General features: G+C 44.1%; 1 protein-coding gene across 1 annotated transcript in view; it reads right to left on the bottom strand.

The window, feature by feature from the left end:
• Positions 1 to 10,372, bottom strand: part of CD226 (CD226 molecule) — a 52,461-nt gene extending 42,089 nt beyond the window's left edge. The window contains exons 1-3 of the mRNA XM_059706351.1: positions 10,174 to 10,372; positions 5,015 to 5,086; positions 4,388 to 4,723 (exon numbers count right to left, since the gene is read on the bottom strand). Of these exons, the coding sequence (XP_059562334.1) occupies positions 4,388 to 4,723; positions 5,015 to 5,060 (382 nt within the window). The 5' untranslated portion in view covers positions 5,061 to 5,086; positions 10,174 to 10,372. The remainder of the gene's footprint in view (positions 1 to 4,387; positions 4,724 to 5,014; positions 5,087 to 10,173) is intronic.
• Between the last annotated feature and the right edge of the window lie 11,943 nt (positions 10,373 to 22,315).

Below are 22,315 nucleotides of genomic sequence, written 5' to 3' on the forward strand. Positions count from 1 at the left end.
TTTTTTTACAAAGAGGAAAAAGAAATGAGACATATATGTCCGTAAGAGCTGGTCTGCTAAAATGAGAATGTGTTTCTTAAATACCCTGCTAGTTAAATGGTGAACCTAAATGCTCACAGAATTCATGCCCAGACATCACTCTTTTCAGCCACAATCATCACCCCACTAACAGCAGCAGGTATGACCCATGTAGGCTATTTACAGCCCTATTAAATGTGAATATTTCATATCTCTTTATCCTTAGAAAGCTTTGTGTATCAGTCTTCTATGGAATGTGGGCCTTTCTCTCTGGGCTTCAGAAGAGGACTTAAAAAAAAAACCACACACACACAAAAAAACACACCAAAAAAACGTAAGTTGGTTAAACAGGTGAAGTCAGGGGAAATTTTCTCACATTGAGATTTATTGGATTGTGAACAGTCTCTCAAGGGAAGCACCAGATGCCCCATCAACTGGGTTATTTACTTAAAGGGACTGTGGAGTGAGTGGAAGAGAGGCCGCCTGCGGGAATAATTTTGTGTTGATCCCTAAATGACCGACTTGATAGTCTTACAATTCTCAACAGTTTCCAAATCTTCAGTGTCTTCAGGAACTTTAGAATGAGAGGAAAAGCCACCCTGCTTACAATCGCCACTCTGTATAAAACCAAACAAAAACAAACCCACCAACAGAAAGCACAGCTCAGCATCCCTTTATCGGTGCTAGCTAAGCGGCAGGGACGCATTGGCTCAGAGAGAACACGGATTCTGGCCCCAGGCCTCGGGTCAGCTGAGGGCTTGCTTTTCCCTCCTTTCTCCAGTTATGTATTTCCCTTTTTGTCTTTTTGGTTTTAAACATCCCAAACCCAGCATTTTTTGTTGTTGTTATTCCTCACCCAACAATATTTTTCCATTGATTTTTAGAAAGGAGTGGAAGGGAAGAGGAGAGGCACAGAGAGAGAAACATTGACCACATAGACTGGTTGCCTCCTGCATGTGCCCCCCCTCCGCACCCCCGACCAGGGCCAGGGATCAAACCTGCAACTAAGGTACAGGCCCTTGACCAGAATCTAACCTGGGACCCTTCAGTCCACAGGCCAACACTATCCCCTGAGCCAAACCGGCCAGGGCCCAAACCCAGAATTTTTATCTTACAACATGCACACATATAATGATACTCTCAGGTAATGTGATCTGTCAATGGGCAAATTCCTGTAAGGTCTCTGAAGGCCACTGACACCCACCCCCTAATCCCATGGAAGTTTTGAGAGGAAGCTGGACAACAGTGCTTAGTGTCTGCAGCTCTCCACCTGTGATGAGTGGAACTATAGCTAAGAAGACAGACCCAGAAGGTCTGGAAAGGCGGCTCAACTGTGGGCTGAGCTCTCCTATCTGGAGGGGCTGTGACAAATGGAGCCGCACTCCCCACCATATACTAGCACCCACACACCAGCAGCACCCACTCTGTAGAGGAACCGTGCGGCGCTCACATACTGTGGGTGGCAGTCATGCAGGGCTGGGGAGAGAGCAGCTGTGGTAAAGATGACACTAGAGGTATAAACTGCCTGGTCCCGGAAAGCTAGAGGAGGAAAACTTAGGGACTCCCCATCTCCAGCTGCACTAAGACCATCTTAAAGAGCCCTTAGGGAACGCTCTCTAGCCTTTCAGCCAAATGCACCCCTCCCCTAAGGCCATCTGGGACATCAAAACATCTACAAAGAAGGGGAGGGTTTGGGGTAGATAAGCGAAATGGCTCCATGCAAAGATCACAGCCAATTTCATCCAGCTCTGGACTGCCTGAGTGGGTCAAGCAACAAGTGTGAAGTAAAAGTCCTCTTCTGGATGTTATATGGCAATAAGGGTGACAGATGGGGCCTCATGAAGAAATGCAGTAGCAGAGAGTCCTGGGTGCTGACTGGACAAACAGAGGACAGGACCTTCATAAAACCCAACCATGTCCTTGTGCTTGTATATTACACTTTCTTCACCATCCAGTAACCGGATATAATCATGTATATAAATCCACGATTGCCTTGTTTTGGAGGTGGTTTCTTTATTTCTCTCTGTTTGACTTCTGATTACAGAGCTTTACCCCAAAGCCTGAGATTTGACTCTCAAAGAGATGTGAGCTCTCCAGCTTGCTCCTCCCTGTTTTCTCGAATGAAAGGCAAGTCAACAGAAACAGCCATGGCTCGGATTCCCATTCATTTCACCCTTGAGAAGGGCAGGAACCACATTCTGATTTTCCATGAGTCTTAGAATGTTCTTTATCATCTGCCTTCTCTATATGTTATTTTATTTCATTAAGGAGGGAGATTTGCAAGCCTTTAAAATGTTTCTGTTTCGCCGAAACCGGTTTGGCTCAGTGGATGGAGCGTCGGCCTGCGGACTAAAAGGTCCCAGGTTCGATTCCGGTCAGGGGCATGTACCTTGGTTGCGGGCACATCCCCAGTGGGGAGTGTGCAGGAGGCAGCTGGTCGATGTTTCTCTTTCATCGATGTTTCTAACTCTCTGTCTCTCTCCTTTCCTCTCTGTAAAAACTCAATAAAATATATTAAAAAAAATGTTTCTGTTTCATCAGTTGACTATTTCTTATAGGCACCATTTAATATCTTTTCTCTTTCTTAAATAAAAAACTGCTGAAATGTAACATCTTACAGAACCCTCTTTGCATGTATGTGTGTGTATGTGTGTGTGTGTGTGTGTGTGTGTGTGTGTGTGTGTGTATACCTCCCAGCCCACAATATACCGTTGTACTTGCCAATCTCCATAATCACATGAGCCAACTCCTTGCGATAAATTTCTTTCTACGTACATGCATGTCTTACTGGTTCTGCCTCTCCGGAGAACCCTGAATATTACCAACACCAATAATATGATATATGCACCAATTCATACTCTGACCAGCAGTGGATAATAAGTGTTCCAATACACAAAATACAATTGGTCCACCTGCCCTTAAACTCTTCCCTTCCTATAGGGTGGTGACTAGTTTCATCTTCTAGGTGGTGAAAAAGATGGGCTTATTTTGTGTCCCCTCTGAAAATTATTCAGTGACTTCAAGGGTCTATGCTACAGAGTGAGGCTCAAACTCTATTAGGCACAGTGAGATTGAGCCATCCTAGACTCCTGGGCTCCTCTCTGACATTCTGCAGCCCAATGGGGTTCAAATTATTTTCTAATATGTCATCTGTGAATAAAAGCTTACCTGGGACCCCAACATCTCATATGTTGAGCCCTTTTGCTGGTGCAGGCAGGGAGAGGGTCCCATACCCACAGTTTCTTTCTCACCCTTGAGGTTACCTCTCAGGGCACCTCTAGTGACAGGGAAGGTCTCAGAGCCCAGGGTAAGAACCGCATCCTGCTCAGTTCTGGACTCTAGTCAGATGGGTCCAGTTCTGTGTCCTGCATGAGTTTTAAACACCCACCCGATGCCATCAGTGTTGCCGAAGATGTCCTTTTCTCTCCATTTTCTCTTTCCCTCACCCCAGTTTCTCTACCTTAAAAAATTCCTTCCCCATCTACAAGGTCCAACATGACTTGTCCCTCCCTTGAGCCTTTGTGATCTGCTCTGTTGGAGTTGAGCTCCCCTTGAGATCATTACTGGCACTTTCAGGCGCATCCCTTGGTTTCACTCTGGTGCTGTAACTTGGAAGCTCCCAAACTTGAGTTAGTTAATGACCCCAGATCTCAGTTTCTTCATCTGTATAATGTGAACATCTGGCCTCCCCCATGGTGCTTCACAAGTATTACATGAGTTGACACTTGCTTACTTAATACACACACAGTATAACGTTTGCTTTAACTGACTAGTCAGGCCAGAGACACATGGGTTATAGTAAATCTCTCCACAACTCCATTTCTACCACAAATTCTGTGGGCCTTGAGATGTTATCTCCCAAGTCACCGCAGCATGTCTTCCTAGAAGCAGTAAATAAATGCAGCCATTCTTACCCTTAAATTCTCTAAATCAGTTACTAACAGAGAGGTGCCTATTCTAAAGTTGACACACATTCTAACATAATTTTGCATTAATGGTACCATTTATCTAGAATAAAGCATCCAATTTGCTCTTCAACTCTGTGCTGGAGGCTTGAGGAACGTATTGGGTTCCTGGACCAAACACTGCCAGCAAATGTAGGGTCAACTTATCATGAAGACAATATCAGACCTGTGCTTTCTTCCAGTACATTCAAATTTGTGAGATGCTTCTTCTACTCAAAAATGATAGCACATTAAAAAAAAAACAAGGTTAACTCAGTTTTATTCCTTTGAAATAACATCATAGAATCTAGAAATGGAATTGGAAAGCATCACAAAATACGATAAAGCACATCATTGCTTCTACTTGGGCCTTATAAAATCAAATGCTGCCGATGGGTAAAAAGGGAAATGAAATTTGCACTTACCTGATGGAACCACCTGTATCACCTTTTCCCAAGATCCATATGGGAATATTTCAAGAAGGCAGGAATAGGAACCGACGTCAGCCTCAGAGGCATTGTGAAAGGCCAGCATCATATCGTTGGGACCCGAGTTTGACTTCAAGAAGTAAACCCTACCAACATAGGGCTCCCTTATTTCCGAACCAAAGGTAGGGTGAAAAATGGCTATGGACTCTTTCTCCGTTGCGTTGATCTTGAACCACTCCATCTGGACTAAGGTGCCCAATGGATACTGACACTCGAGAGTCAGAGTCTCTGCAAGTTTGACTCTTGTGTTCCAAAATATCTCTTCACCTAGAGCTGAAATAGACATCATATTCATTCAATTGGACATTATGCTTAAAACACCAAATAGATACCTTACGCTGTTCTAAGCTTTCTAAGACCTAGCAAGATAGTAAATTGAGACCATGGTAGAGACTAACAACTTCCACCTTAGTCTAAAAGGGTTTCCACTGCTGGGAATAGGCACTTGGAACTTTTCGTTTTTCTGAACAAGTGGAAAATTATCTAAGCCAACTATAGAGCATTATAATTTCAGAACATGTCACACTATAAGACCAAAAAAAGGACTGAAGACATTATCTTTACCTTTGTGTACATGAAGAAGAGCCACGAGGAAAGTAAAATAATCCATCTCTGGAAAGCGCCTGAGAGGTAGATCTGGAAAAAAGACAAGTTTTATAATGTTACTTGCAGAGGCCCAGCTCAAGGCACTGTTTCCTTCCTCTCAGATACTATCAGTGGTCTCTCCTCTTTCTGAAGTGTGAACACAGGAAAAAGGTCTGAGCTTCAAAGTCAGCTCTGCTCTCGTACAAGGATGGGCAGATTTGAACTGCTTCTCTCGGGGAAACAACTTATTTTCACGCTTTCATTTCTACAAAGATTCATTCATTGAACAAACATTTTCCGAGTGCCTTTTCTCTAGGTAATGAGGATACAACAGTCAATTTATTCTTTAAAATTCTTGCCATCATCGAACTTATGTTCTAGTGGGAGAAGACAGAAAGGAAAACAAAAGAGTAAAAAGTAGAGTCAGTTATAGGTGGTAAGTGCATGAGGGAAAACACAGCAGGGGCATGGATCAGGAGAGAGGCTCTAGCATTTCCCTTTGATAGAAAGGCCCAGAAGTCTTTACTGAGGACCTGAGGTTGGAGCAGAGACTGAAGGGTGAGGGGAGGAGTCTATGACTGGGGATCTGGCAGCCCCATTGGGCACGGCCTTCCTTTGCTGAGCTCAGAATTGGTTTGGGGTGATGAAGGAGTCACCGAAGGCCCCCCAAATCTACTGTTATGGTTGATTTTTTAAAAACTTTTTATTTCTAAATAATTATAGAGTCGCAGGAACTTTCCAAGATAATACAGAGCTGCCATGTACCTCCACCCAGTATCCCTAACTGTTACATCTTATATAATTATAGTTCAATATCAAATGTGAAATAAACAATGTCATGGTAATCAGAACATTATGATGTGTACCTATAATAATGTATGGTGCCAACTTAGGTTTACATAGCATTCTGTTTTCCAAAAGCTTTCACATTGATGATATCATTTGTAACAGCTTTGTGGTAGTTAATTGACATATCTGTGATCTCTGTTTTGTAAGTAATTCATTGAAACCATTTGCTGATAATACCAGCACAAGATAGACATAATCTCTACCCACAAATCACCCATAAAATGTTGGGTCGGGCAGATTAAAGAAGGAATTTGTTATAATAAAACTTGGTCATTTCTATACAAGTCATTTGATCAAGTTGTATAACATCCGAGAGAGAAAATTCGTTCCAATAGATTTGGGCAGGGTGTCATAGGAAGAGTATACCAGACTCTGGGACTACCAACCACAATACAAATTTCCAAGTAGAAAAGTGGGAGAAAGAGCAATGGAGTGACAACATGGGACACTACCAGGAAACAATGTGACTACAGTGTAGTGGGTGGGGACGTGACAAAAATGAACTTGGGGCCGGATTGAAAGGGTGTTGAACGACATACATGAAGCACTTCACAGTGGCTCGTCAGGGACCAGGGCATCCTGCTGCATCTGTGACTCAGCACCAGGAACCATTCCTGGAACATACATCTAAGGCACAAACATAGCTCTGAGGGAACGCCTTCAGCATTGTAGTGGGAACCATTGAGATGAGATGTGGACAGGAATTGCCAGGAGACTGACTCTAGATGGATTGGGTGAGACAATGTTTGCCCTTACAGATTTTCTGATAGGGTTATATGTGCAAGCGGAAGCAATTGGAGGCTTTTAGATACCAGAATGATACATGATACGATCTGATTTGAATTATCAGACAACTTCCCTCACTCCTAACAGGAAGCTGGCTTTGTTTAGGATCCACTCCTTCTCCCGCACCATAGGGATAGTAGAACAAATCTAAGCCATGATACAGACAACTAGGACCTATTTGGGGGCAGGGGTGGAGAAGCCAATCATGGACTGAAATGATGCATTCAAAGTAAGGGAAATTCTTTACATTTGATGTCAAAGACACCTCTCTCTCTCTCTCTCTCTCTCAAATCTTATTGTATTATTATTACATTTGAATAAGAAAAAATGTTGCCCCAGTTACCACAAGCAACCTGAGGACAAAGAGTGTGGCAGAGAGAGATGGGAATGAATTTGGGTCTCAGATGGCATCATTGAGGTACTGAATTCAGGATTCTAGAGTCTGAGCTCATTGTGGAAGGCTATAAATTCCTATGCTTTACAAGCCTGTGAGAAAAGCAGTTTCTGTTTCCTACACCCACATACCTCGGAACTCCTACAATTGTTCTAGTTGCTGCATGAAGACTGGATTGGAAGGAAGCAGAAAAGGGTACCAAGCTTAGGACACTGTCACTGTGATCTGAGTAAGGCGGGCGGGTGGCTTGTTCTCAAAGATTTTCATGGAGATGAACAGCAATAGACTGACTGCCAGACATTATCCACTATCAATCACACAGGGATATAATAATTATGGGTGTCCTTGACTCCATGAGCCCCAGTCAGGGTCCAGTTAGGAAAATAGAGCCCATGGCCACTGGTTCAATAGAGGGCATTTCACAAGAAAAATTACTAGAAAGAATAATGGGAGAGCAAAAGGAGCCAAACAGGCAGGGAGGCAACTCAGAGGAGCATAAGGAGGAACCCATTCCCACCGTGCTGGTTAGAAGTCCTGGGAGGAGCCACGCTGCTCATTATGGAGGCTCCTGTTTGAAGCTGGAGCCAAGGAGGAAATAAAATGCTTCTAGAGATGTTAGAAAAGGTCAAGGAATAGACCTGTCAGAGAAAAGGGGAAATGGCAGGAGAGAAAACTGATGCTCAGAGAACCTGAATGACTGCTAGTGAAGGGCATCTATAGAGAACTCACAGCTGACGTCAGACTCAGTGGTGAAACTTCCCTCTAAGAGCAGGAGCAAGGCAAGGAGGCCCACTTGCACCACCACTATTCACATTGTAGTGGAAGTCTCAGCCTGAGCAATTAGGCAAGAAAAAGAAATTAAAGACGTCTAAATTGCAAGGGGAAAAGCAATCTACAGGCTCAATGCAATCCTTATAAAAAATTCAAAAAGCTGGTCCCAGATTCATATAGAATTACAAAGGGGCCTTAGAAAAGAAAAAAGTGACACTCCGAGTTACAAGTTGGAAATAAATAATGCAGAAGATCATAGTCCAAGCTGTCAATGATTTATGATATAAATAATCATTAAATGCCAAAACATATATCAATAAATCAATATGTCTGTCTACCAATCTATCTATCTGGAGTGTGTGTGAGTGTGTGTGTGTCACCAGTAAAAGAAAGAGCATAAGGGTCGGGTAAAACATGGCAGAGGTGCAGGGGAGAGGAAGGATGGACAAAGGGACAGAGCAGACAAGTGCAGCACACGGGGCAATGGATCCTAAAAGAAATGAGATGTAACAGCACCATCCACACTTTCAGCGGCTCCTACACCCAGCTCCTCACTGAACCTTCCCCTTCTGGAGTAAGGATTCAGGTATGTGGGTGAATTACTGAAAAGGGGGCACTAATTGGTAATAACTTGTAGTAAACCCTTCATTCCCAAGGCATCCAAAGCCACCTGAGCTAAGAGATGAAGACTGGACAAGTGACTAAAATCAAGGGAGGGCACAGATCCCCATGAAAGGTGCAGGGAGACATGTGGCTGGAGATAAAGTTCAGCTGTTACAACTTTGCGAAGGATGAGCCCGATTTATCACCATCTAACCAAAGACAAATAGAGAGTACGCTTGAGCTACTTTTGTTGTGTAGGCAGCCATTTTTCTATGATTTATGAAGGGATTTTGGCTTGAGGTTTTTTTTTCTAATAGAGCTGTCTGTATAAGAGAGCTTCATCCTCAAGGAAGTCATTAATCAAAATATTATTGGAATTCTCTACTGCTGAACACGTCTCAGTGAACCACGTAAGTGTGAATTCATCCACAAGCTCACCTGGGACTGCAGGCTCCTAGGGGACCTGGGCTGGTCATAGTCTCCAGGTACACCGTTTTCTTTCTCTTAGGCTGTCCACACAGACACTTCTCTATCTCCCAGTGTCACCACTTCTGCTTTCTCTGGTACTACCTGCCTTCCCAGATGTCTCTGCCCTTTCTGAACATTGGGAGGAGTCTAGTGTCTATTCCATGACCTGAGCCCATCTGCCCCAGCACCTGCTGAAACCTGACTGCATCCCTCACTTCTTTAGACAACTACTGCCATGCGGGACAACAGAAAGCCTGTGCTAACCTTTGAGAACCAATGACTGGGGCTTGGAAGACCATGTCCTTCTTATCTGTGAAGAGGCTCATCCTTCAACTGGAACCTTACAGTCTTGGTTTCTGCTCCCTGCCTCAAAGTGTCTCCTTAAAAGAATGTTTCCAATGAGGGTACACGTGGTTTCCCCTAACCCATGATACCCTACCAGTGGTCGGCAAACTGCAGCTCACGAGCCACATGCGGCTCTTTGGCCCCTTGAGTGTGGCTCTTCCACAAAATACCGACTTCTGCGTATGGGCCACGAAGTTTCAATCGCACTGTACATGCACACCCACACTACCCTGGACCTTTGCCAAGTCCCCTCTGAGGGACCAGTAAAAATGCACTTGCATTCAAAGCAGAGACTTCAGTTTGGGTTCCATGGGGCATCTTCTAGGACAAGGTTCTGCAAACTATGGCCCGGAGGCCTCCTTTGTCCATGTAGTTGGAACGCAGCCAGGCCTGTTTGTTGGCATATTGTCAATGGCTGCTTTTGTGCTCTGACCAGTAGTTGTGACAGAGACCAAATGACCTACAAAGCTGAAAATAATCACTTTCTGATGCATTACAGGAAAAGATGGCCAACCCTTGCATAGGATAGGATGTTGATAGTGAACATTTATCATATAAGTTCATCTTGCTCAGTCTTTCTGGAGAGAAGGGAGGCTCACCCTGATAGTCCAGACACTGGTAAAATTAGCTCCATTGTATTATTCTGAAGAACCACACCCTCAGACCTACTACAAGTATAATTCTTCTAGAAACAGACAGAAGGATGACTTACATGACATCCGTTTACTACTTACAACTGTCATTAAACTTACTGGTTTATCGAGATCAACCATTCGGCTAATTACAGCTATTTCCCAAAGCTCTTTTCCTACTGTATCTACTTACACCATTTGATTAGCAGGCCCCCTCTTTGCACACACTATTAATTTTAAAAGTGTGACTTCGGCCACGATCAATCTTTTCTTTCTGGAAGGTTACTAACCTTGAGACAGGAGAGTTCTGCTCACTCGAACTCTTCTTTCCCGGTGTGTGTCTTGGTGAAGGGTTTCCTCTTTATGGTGGCCCCTTTGCCTCAGCCCCACTGGGTCACCGGCCAGCTCCCTGCTTCCTCATTCCTTAGGGGGACGTCATCCCAGGGCGTGACTTGGCCTGTGCTTGTGAGCCCTTCTCTCCACCTGAGCTTCCTCGGCTGGAGCTGCAGTAAAGGACTAACATGTCATGAAGCCCTGGTGTTTGAAGGCTTGAAACCAGCCAAGCAGTGGGCCTGCTTCTGGAAACACCTTGATCCCTCTAGCTCCTCAGACCCACTCCCTACCAGATACAGCTCTCTTTCCCCTCTGACGATTCTACAGTTACAAGGGATGGACTTCTGAGCTCATGTCTTACTTGTAAATTGGAACCACACTCAAAAAGCCTGAAGTTGGTTACTTTGTCTTTCCTTCCCCATTTGTCTTCCTGGCAATCAAAGCACTTCGTATTCACAAGCCCCTGAGATACGGGAACTCTCATCTCTGCCGATATCTAAGCAGGTTTCAAACCCACTTTCCAGAGACTCCTTCTGGTTTTGTTTTCAATCTCCCACTTTCTGACATAACATGTGCCCAAGTTGGTGTTGCCTGTGAACTATCCCGGCAGGTTCAGCAGCTTCTGTGTCTCAGACACACGATCATCTCTCCGCTGCTCCGAGGACAGCAGCGCTGGTGGCACGCGTCCTTTAGGTGGGCTAGCTCATGGAGGTTCCCTAGGGCTGAACCACCAAGAAGGACTATGGCTGAGGCCGAGTCTGTGCAACTTAGAAACCCCGGGAAGCAAGGACCAGGACTGTGTGGTATAGAGGAGAAGGCACTTTCTGGAGGCCACTCATGCCTGGAAGCATGAGAGGAGACAATGAAATGTTCTTTCATGACACAAATGGAGTCTGAGCACTTACTGTGGGTCACAGGTAGTTTTCTAAAACTCTTATCTGCCTCAGGCCACTCCCTTCAACACCTGGCCACCCTCAGAAGAATGTCAAACTTCCTAGGACTCACCAGGCCGGCCTTTCCAGTCTGTGTCTTAGTCCATCTCTCCACCTACCACTCCAGACCCTCCTGATGTTTACAAGCGGGGAACATACTCCGCAGCGCAGGACTTTGCATGTGGGGCTTCATGTCTTCTATTCCTGTCCCCTCAGGAGGTCCCAGCCCAGATGTCCCTCACAGGACATGCTTCCCGAGTCCCCAAGACTGGGGTCAGTAGTCCTCCTCTGAGTTTCCTGAGACACTGGGTAGATCTTTACTGGAACAGGTATCGCTTCCTTTGTAACATCCCATGTCTTTGCGGCATTTCTTATTAGAGCCTCACAAACCCCTTCAGTGCACAGATAGAGGACCCTCCCCTGCTCTGCCCAGAGCGGGCTCAGGACTGGTGTCGGGTCAGTATTTGCTAAAATCAGGTAAACCCATGGCTTTTATTTGTGAGGCGTTGCCATGTGCTAATTACCATCCGGTTCCATCTGGTTTCCAGTGTAATGCTGTGTTCTTTGTTGTGTGCTCCATCTCTGTTTCTCCAACAAATAAGCCAGAAAGAAATATTGATCCCAAATTCACATGGGTTTTGCAGAACAAACCCAGAGACAAGCTTTTCTGTTTCTGGCCAACTCTTTCTCAAGATGACTCAGTGGGCCCTGACTTGGCCACAAACACTGGCTGAAACAATCACTGGCCACCCAGACGACACACCACATGAACGTCAGAGCCATTGCAATGGCAGGCGCTGTTCCCAACTATAGGAGTTTGCGCTGCCTGCTTCCTGACTCGCAAAATTCACGTTTATATAAATATTTCTCCCAGATTACTCTTTTATAATCACTTCCTAAGTCAGTGTCCACATGCAAACACACACATACATGAACACCGTCACCACCCTCATTAGCACTCACATTCCATGATCAAGTTACTGCTTTTATGAAGGAAAGAAAAATGGACACTGTTTTTGCTGTTTCTCTGTAAGGACCATCCCTTCTGATTTCTTTAGCTTCTTCTTGGGGGCTCTTGAAATCTCGCAGCCTTGCTAATTGCAAAGAACCCCACAATTAGCTTTTACCCATCCCCACAGTGCTACAGGCACCCCAGTGTCTTGGCCCCAGAATGCAACATTGTTCTCCCTAACAGGAAGCTACATAATCTTACTCAACACATAGCAGAAATGTTTTAAAAAGTTACACGATCAATAATGAATTCCAAACAAACAATAAAAACTTCCTGAGACAAATAAAACTGCCTGATGCCCGTAGAAAAAAGTCACCCGAAGTGTTCCAACCAGGAGACAAACGGAGGGCAAGACAAGGAAAGTTAGTGGGGCAGAAGGAATATTATCTACCACTCAAAGAGATGGACCACGCCTCTCCCTCTCATGTTTGTGACCCTCATTAAGGGCCTTTCAACAGTTTAAAAGTGAAAATACTCTTTAGCATCACCACTTGTTGACAGACATAGAAAATTCAGCGCCACTGGCTTCCTCCCCCCCTTTTCCTTGAGGGTCCCAGGGCACCACCTCAGGGTCCTAACAGGGCCGGGGTTGGGGGGGTGCATTTTAGCCTGCCTTTCTTGACAAACTGCATTTCGGCGTGACCTAACTTTCTCTTTACAGAAAAGAAAAATTCAGCTACTCAGTAGAGAAAATAATATTAGATATTTTTAAATCATTATTTTGCAACTCCTATAAAAAGTATAGGCTGAAACCATTGTTTGTAGATTCTAAAGCCGGTAGATGACAGGTTATCAGGGAACTGTGTCATGGAAGATACTGCTGACTAACACTACTTGAGCCTCTGATCAACCATAACTGCTGCAGGGAATAGAAGCATGACTTCAAGGGCACCAAGGGGAGGCAATGAAAGAACACATAAAGCAAGGGAAGTTGCAGAACAAAGGTTGCGGGTTCGTGTGAACAAAGGGTAGTAATAATTCACATAAGAAAATGTCACCTAATCCCCTAAATGCCCAAAAGTCACTTGATAGTTCTGAATATTCTTGTCTAATAAAAAACACATAACAATTTTGGAATTGAATAGGCATAATAAAGAAAACTGATTAAAAACTAATGGCAAACTTGATGGTAAGACACTGGAAGAATTTCAATTAAATTTCTAAGTAACACAAGAAGACCACTATTACCGCAAATATCTAACATTGCTCTGGGAGTTTTAACTGATACTATAGGCTTAAAAAAAATAGGAACTGTAAATGTTGAATAATTATTTTGAGTTCATTATTATTTGTAGATGATCAACCTGGAGAACACAAAGGAATCAAATAAAAAAAACTAATAAAAGAACAGATAAGGTGGCTAGCAAAATAACTATAAGATTGGCTTTATTTTATGTCATATTTTAAACCCAGCAAATATATAATATTATGTATATATATGCATATACATATGTATGTATGAATATGTAGGAATGTGCCTCAAGAATTTTCAGGAATTATACAAAATCTGTAAATTCTATAAAGGTAAATTAAATGTCTTGAATAGATGGAGTTAATGTGCTATGTTCCTCTTTGGCAAGACCAAATTTGGAGAAAACAATAAAAAAATTATTTTAATTTCCCTGGAATTTTATAATTGCTTATGTTTTGAGCAGGCTGGGCCGTGAACTACAGTCCTGTCAGGCCTCCTGTTCACCACACTCTACAGGAGCTGGCAGAGGCCCTGGGGTGAGGGGATGGGGGCGCTGGGGGTAGGGGGGGAAGAGAGTCTGGGGGGCAAGCAGGGAAGAATTGAAGGTGCTTGCCCTCAGCAGTAGCATGGCGTGTGTGTGCGTGCGCGCACGCGCTCATGTTCACAGAATAACACTGTCTGAGTTAGCAAGAGCTCTATGTAAATGGTAACAGCAAAGAGCATTTTAATGGGAAGAAAGATGTAGAGGGGCCTCTGGCACTGCCAGATACCAAAACAGAGCATGCAGCCACAAGGTCACAGTGCTTTCCTCTGTAGGAATGGAGAGTTCAGAGGCAGACTCAGAGTGACAGGTCTTCAGGGGTAGAGGTTTGCAAGCAGCCTGATGAGAAGAGAACATTCCTGACCTCATCCCCCAGCAGCCCGGGAGCCAGGAGACAGTGACTGGACCGGTAATCCCATCAACCCCTGGGGAGCCAAGATCTGAAAGAACACATTCTCCTCCACAGGGGAGCTTGTTTCTGAATTACAGGAATATGCTAAAGCAAAAGGCTTCTTCATAGATGCACAGCCTAATAAAATGCTGACTGATTCTCTGGACAACATAACTTCATCAGAGTTCTCTCTTGCTGAAAAGTGAGTCAGTGAAAGAAGTAACCAGACCTACGGCAGAAGTTCAGCTTACCCGGAAAGTCAGATATATGTGTGTGCATATACATATGTATGTATATCTATATCTATCTATATCTGTATCTATATAACTATAGATAGGTAATATCAAGATAACATACATTAAGACATATGAAGATAATATATAAAATACACATATAAAGATACAATATATTAAAATAATATATATTAAATACATATATTATGATATATATGGTAAATAGCAAAGCCATGGAAAATGTGGTAGCTTTTTCTCCATAAAAACTAAAACTCTATCATAGCCAACTTCACACATGAACAAAGCAAAAAGAAGGCAGGAGAACTGGGAGAGCAATCTATGAAATGTTTGAGACAGGAGTATAATATTTTCTAAATGTAAAACATTTAAGTATCAATGACAAATAACCACAAATAGAAAAACAGGCACTGGGCACTCAGCCCCTGATCACAAATGGAGAGTCAGCGACACATATGAAACACTAGGCAGGTTACATCCTCTGACCCAGCAAGGCCTACTCAAGATGTGTGTCCGAAGCAAGAATAAATTTAGCAAAGATGTGTGTCTAAAAATGTGCAAGTGTTTACTACAGCGTTATTTTTAGTAACAGGAATTGGAAACAGTCTTTATTCGTATCTCGGAGGACGAGTTCAATTCGCTGTGGTAAATGCAGAGAACGGAATGTCCCCGCCCTTCAGTGGGTGTGCAGGTCCACATTTAGGCACGCGAGAGTCTGTGATATATGATGTGAAGCACCTTTTTCAGTGCCATCAAAATAAGACAACGCACGAAGCACCTGGACAGTGCTCCTACCTGGCCAGGAGCCCACGCCCAGCCTCTCACCTGGAGGCAGCATTGCAGGCTCAGGTGGCTGTGGCAGGCTCCCTTGGGTGCATCCTCTTCTTCCTCCTGTTTACAGCCTCCCCTGGCTGATGGTCTCAAGGCTTCAAGGACAGAAATACTTGCAGGAACATTTTCAGGACTCCTGACCTCCAGTATCAAGCCTGAGGAGTAGGAAGTTCTTTAGAAATTTGTTCTCAGTGACACCAGGAAACAGCAGACAGGCACGGAGGAGGAACAGGGACTTGCTGATGACTGCTATCTCTTCCCCCCAGCCATCCGCTGACAGCTCATTCCTTTCTCCTCTAGAACTCACATGACTTCGATGCTTTTCCCTCTGCATTGTGGTTAGTTAGTGAGAAGAGAGCCCCGCCTCCACTGTAAGCAAAAGAATGTGGGCTTTGCAGAGACTTGAGTTCAAATCCAGCCCACCTTGACTCGTTGTGGGGCCTCCAGTCGCAGCACTTTCATGGCAGCACAGACCCTACAGAGCCAGGGTGGGCACCCAGGTAGGCAGACCCCACCCTGGGGTCCCCCTGCCAAGTGTGCCCCACCCTTGGTAGGACTCAGCAGGGACCTTTCTCAAGAGAATGAGAAGTAAGCTGAAAACAAACTCGGGCTCTCTCCTGACTCAAAGTCGAGCCTACGATTGGGCATGCGGAGTGTGAAATCTGACACATTTGGCTCATTGAAGCCACTTTACTAAGTTTCCCATTTGCTTACATCTCTGCAACCAACATCTCTGCAACCATGTTTTCCTCTCCTCCCACTCCTGAAGTCACACTCCCTGATCTCTAGGGACCTTTTCAAGTCTCCCTTCCTGTAATGTTTCTCTCCCTCCTGAGCACCAGCTCGCCATTCTCTCCCTCCATCTCCTCCCAGGGGAACCATTCCACCACTTCAGTGCCCTGAACAGAAAGCTGAGATGTCCTCCAAGTTCAAAGTTGCACGACCATGGGCACGACTAGGTAAACAGACGTTCTATTACCAACATCGATCAGATTTTAGATGTCTGCATAAACAGACTGGAACTCTTTCTCTTCCTGCACTTATGAAAACCAGAAATTAAAATATCTGTTATCTTTTAACTGGAATGCTAAGATCCTCTGGCTCACAGATTACCATCCAGGATGCATTTCATTCATGGAGGCTACAAAATCCATTTCCCTCCTGCTGAAGCCCACCCTTGACCTCATCTCTGAGTCACCTTTTTTAACCCCTCACATTCACTCACTACATACTGAAACGTGCGAGAAACTATTTTTAAAAGCAGCCTCTCCACCTGCATGCTCCCCATCCTGGTCCCAAAGCACCCATGTGGGTCCAGAGAGGCACCTCCTGGCTCCCCCGCACCTGCCCTTGGGTGCACTTTCCTAAGAATGACTTTCTGAGTGACGACGTTGGCAGGTGCTTTTCCGGTCACCTCTCTCAGTCCTTCAACATAAACATCACAGGGAGTGACTACTGGATCCTACTATGTGCCTGACACTTCTCTGATGCTTTACATGTTTCATTCATTAACTTTTAAAAAACCTTAGACAATAGGCATGGCTACTGTTCTCACATTTGAGGACATGGGGAGGGGTGCCGAGGAAGGAGGGTCTGCTCCCGATTGGGGGTTGTCTTCATGAGGCGGGGTGGGAATGGAGAGAGGCTCAGGCTGCAGTTGGTGCGGAAGCAGCCATCACCCTGCTGAGCTGCAGGGGGTGGGTGTGGTTTGAGGAAACTGAGCAGTTAAGCAATTTGCCCAATGTCCCCACAACATTTTGTAGCAAAATCAGGATTTGAACCCAGATGTTTGATGGTAGAGCCTACACTTTCACCTCAACAACTCACAGCAGCAAAGAAGCCAATTGAACTTAGGTGAACCCACGGTTTCTCAAACCAAGGTGGGCGGGGCGGAGTGCCAGGCAGTGCCCCAGCGAAGGAAATTGGAAGGAGCTAACAAAACTACATATGCATGTGCCCTTGGACCCAGCAATTCTACTCCTAGGAGTTGTTTGTGAACATGGATTTCCACAAGTACAACTCAACATAGGAACAGGTTTTGAATAACTGGCACTATTTATAACAGCAAAACATGGGAGCAGCTTAATACACACCCATGAGAAGCTGGCTGAATAAACTGAGGTATATCCATGTAATGGGATACTAAAAAGAGGGAGGAAGAGCCCTCTGAACTCAGAGAGTGACTTCTGGGATATATTTTAAATTTATTTTTAAATTATATATTTAAAAAAGTACAGAAGAGTGTGTACAGCATGCTGCCCTTTCTATAAGAAAAAGATACTTTAAGAAAAAAGAAGTATAACTGTATCTATTTCCTTATTTTTGTAAGAAGTGATCTAGAAGAAATAAATCATAAACCAATGACAATATTTGCACGTGGGGTTGGTGGGAAGTGGGTGGGGTGTACAGATAGAAATGGAACTTCTCTGAGCATACCTCTTTACGTGATTTTGACTTGTGAGTTATGTACGTGTTTTATATAGTCAAAAGACAACATAAATGAAAGGATGGAAAATATCAAACTAAAATTTACTACAAACAAAAACATTAACTATACACTAAGGATACAACCACACAGGGGGGAAAAAAGAATCCCAGCCAATTTGGAACTCAGATCTCTGTAAACTTTAGTGCTAAGGCCATATTCTAAACACCAAAATAATTGCAAAAATAAAACAATATGCCAAAAAAAAAGCAATCTTGGACTTTACTTAGTAGTAAAGTAGGACCAGCTTGTTGGTTGGGGCCCTCGTCAATCATCTGGTGATTCTACAACTATTCTGTGGGAGTTGTAGGGCAGAGGAAACGAGTAGATATGTTTACTCTGGTGTCATAGAGAACCAGGAGCCTCGCTGTGAGGAAGATACACAAATACGGAGCATGGAAAGGAGAAGAGGAACTCTGTGTTCCTGGGCTAATACTGGCATTATCAGGGTGAACTTGTGGGGACTAGAAACGTGTTTCCTAGCTCTGTGCACTTTTGATGGGCCCAGAGCAGTGACAGCCCAGTAGGCACGCACACACCCACCCACCGCCCACCCCGGCTTAGTTTCTAGACCACATCCTCTAGCAAAGAACCCGGGCTCCTTGAGAAACCGCTGACTGTGGCTGGGACAAGGAAAATGCAGGACCCCTCTCTAACTCTGTCTGGGCCCAAAGTAAAAAGTCCCTGTGCAAAGCACACAGAGCACCGACCCCTCTGCAGCTCAGCAGGTGTCGGCTGCTTCTGCACCACCTGCAGCCTCGGCCTCTCTGCACCCCCCACCTCCCATCATGAAGACACTGCACCCAATCCGGAGCAGACCCTCCTTCCTCAACACCCCTCCCCAGCTCCTCACCAAGTGAAAGTCTACAACTAACAGCTCCGACAGCAGTGCCCTGCGCTTTACCATCGTGGGTGGGCAGCAAGTGTCAAAACACCCAACTTTGTTGTACTCCCGGCTGTGTTTCTGGTGTTGAGTGAGCGGTCAACACCCCCATCCCAGGACCCCTCCCCCACACATACACATGAGATAAACCATGTGTAAGTTTATGCTCTGAAACACTTTTTGATGATGATGGTGCTGGACCACGCTTCTGGAGCCTCTTCTGAGATTCATACAGCAGATGCCTTTCAGAATACATTCCACCTGGTGCCTTCCACCTCGCTCTGCTGGTCCCTCGTTCTCAAATCTCTGTTCTTTCTTATGCCACATTCCTAAATAACAAGCCTGTTCCATTCCTTCTGGGTTTCTCTACTTTGCACATTATCCTTTGCCCTCTTTTAGTATAGTGTCTCTTGTATATGTGAAAGGAAGGTCTGTTCAAACTCAGACCAGGCAAACGGTGATGGCGCGATTGTTCAGAAATGCGGGTGCACCTTCGCCTGAGCTGTCTGACCCTCATCGGACACTCTGGGGACGGAGCCTTGTTCACAAAATACTGCACAGTCCATAGTAGATGAGGTGTCTTCTTTCACGCACGTCCACTTACTTCCTCCTCCCACCCTCATGGCTTTTTAAAGTTGACATTATTGGTGACATCATCATGATATGTAAATGCTGATCACTCCTTTTTTGTTGTTGTTGTTAATTCTCACCCAAAGATATTTTTTCCATTGATTTTTTTTTTAGAGAGAATGGAAAGGCAGAAGGGGGAGAGAAACATTGATATGAGAGAGACATATCAGTTGGTTGCCTCCCACACCCACTCTGACCAGGGCCAGGAATCAAACCTGCAACCCAGGTAATTGATCTTGACTGGGAATCAAACCGTTGGTGCCCAGGCCAATGCTCTAACCACTGAGAACACTTGCCATGGCTGTTCATCCCTTTCTTGAACAGGGTATTTTTGTTTTTGTTTTTGTTTTATTGCCATGTGCCGTCCCGCCTCTTCTCAAACATGGGACATTCTCTGGCCACAGTGTCCACACCATGAACACCAGGCTCTTGAACCCCCCTGCAAATATCCCAGCATGGTTTTGCAGCAAGAACCACAGCTGGAAGGACATGAGCTCTGCTGAGGGTGAGGAATCATCCCGGAATCCACGCAGCTCACCACAGTATGTCTGGACAAGGGCCTGACGCATCCCTGAACTTGAGTCTACTTGTACTGTTCATCTCAACCATGCGTCTTTGTTAGGTGGGTCCACTAAAGAGGAGCGGGGTTCGGGATCCTCACTGTTTAAGTAAATCTGGCACTAGATAAGACATGAATTCCCTCCTTGTATTACCAATAGATGGGAGAAAAGAGCCTGCACCACTTTTATGTGGCTCTGTAGACAGTGTTACCTTAATTTTGGAGTGCTCGAAATACATCAGCCCCATTCTATATTTGATCACATGATGGACACAGAGACTTCTTTTACTTTAGCAACCACAGAATGCAGTTGGGTTACTTCTCTGAGTCCGAAGATCTGAGGCCCTTGGAGAGGAGGTGGAGGCAGAGAATGAAGAAGGACCATTACTGAGTGTGCTCTAGTGCTGGCCATCACAAAGTGCACTCAGCTAGGCTGCAATTTTGACAAGGTCCGCTGGTGTGAGGGCAAAATTTTTGCCCACTGAAGATTTGAAAACATTTTAGAAGAGCTGATGAACATAAACTCCTTATAGTATAGTTTTATTCCTTTTCAACGTCAACCACTTATCTCTTTATTAGTTCTTAATTCACATAAACCTCCATACAAATCAATGGACAAGAAGACCCAAAAAATTCTCCCAAGTTTTTGGGGCTTCTGCAATCCCCATACATCCAGCTGTGACTGTTTGTCAATCACTGAGGCTGTATGATCACTGCCCATCATCTTAAGCAACTGGAGTTAAAGGGGAAAGATTGTAGTGCAGGAATGTGAAGGAAATCTGAATTCCTCTGGGAGAGGGCATCCCTTAGATCTTCAAGGACATGAGAAAGGGAGGCAGACAGTGGGAAGGAGCAGTAGGAATGAGACAATCATCTGCAAGGAGACCTGGGGTCTTCCGAGGAGAGGCGATCACTGACGTCAGAGGTGATATGACATTTGGGGAAAGTACATAGAGGGGAAAAAGCTGAAGAATGTTGACAGTAAAACTAAGCCGAAAATAACACCACATTTGAAAAGGGTCCTTCAAAGTTCAGAAGACAGATCTTAGGGTGGGTTCAAGTTCTCAGAAATGAGACCTAACTAGTTCATAGCTGTGTGGAAGTAAAAGTGAAACATAAGCCCTTGTCACAAATGTTTTCAAGATAGCAACCATTCAATGATGGACAGTAAATAATAATATTTGTCTTCTATACAACAGAGAACCAACAAGGTATGCTAGATAAGATCTGGAGACTAATAATAAAAATTTAGGCACCATGAAATGCTACTAGGGTTCCACAGGACACACACACACAAAGATTTCAAATATCTGAAACGTCTCACCTAATAAATCAAGCAGATGGAAGGAAATCAGTGTTCTGAGTGCTTGGGACCTACTTCTCTGATTATGGAATAGAACTAGATCAGCAGTCATTTCCTTTTTAACTTAGTAACTGTAATAACTTGACCTGTGCTCTTATCAGCAATGAGCAAAGGGGAGACAGACCTTTAACTTTCATCAGGCTGTAGAATAATAACACACATTCAGCTTTTTCAGAAAGTGAAGGTGGTGATCAAATGTTTGGCATCTGACTGTAAAATCAGTTTGAAGATCACTGTATAATCAGAAATGCCTTACTTGTGGAGCCAGTTGTCGAATTCAAACAGGAGTAGGCATCATGGCCCAGCATAAGGTGACAGGGTCCAAGTAAGGGCACCTGCAGAGGAGGGCAAGACTATTTTACACTAACAAATTTGTTAGTAGGGTAAATCTTATATTGTATGTTTTTATAGCACACACACACACACACACACAAACAGTTCTACTACTATCAGTTTCAGACTGCTGGATACTGTTATCATTCATTCATTTTGATTGCTGTATAATATTCCATTGTGTGAACTGCTTACCCATTGACTTTCCCACTGATGGATACTGGAATGTTTCTAAATCTTCATTATTGTACAGGGCACTGCCATTAATACATTATACATATTTCTTGATGCTCATACTTAAGAGTAGTTTGGGGGTGTGTACCTGGGAGTAAAACTGCTGGGTTATTATTTGTTAATGTACAACTCTAGGAAGTAATACCAAATTGTCTTTGCAACGTGGTTGCAATTACACTTCCTTCAGCAATATGTAAAAAACTCCTGTGGAACTATATCCTCTCCAATACTTTTTGTCAGACTTCTTACTTTTGTTAGTCTGATTGCAGCTTTAATTCCTATTTCCTTAAATGAAAACGATTTTGAAGATCTTTCTATATGGGTATTGGCCACATGAATTTCCTTTCCTTTGAAGTGCCTGCTCATAATTCTTGCCTATTTTTTCATTAAATTGCTTATGTTCTACTTATTGATTTGTATAAGTTCTTTACATGTTATTGATATTAATCCACTACCAATAGC

This window comes from Myotis daubentonii, chromosome 8 (genome assembly GCF_963259705.1).
Source record: "Myotis daubentonii chromosome 8, mMyoDau2.1, whole genome shotgun sequence".
In the NCBI taxonomy this organism is placed as follows: domain Eukaryota; kingdom Metazoa; phylum Chordata; class Mammalia; order Chiroptera; family Vespertilionidae; genus Myotis; species Myotis daubentonii.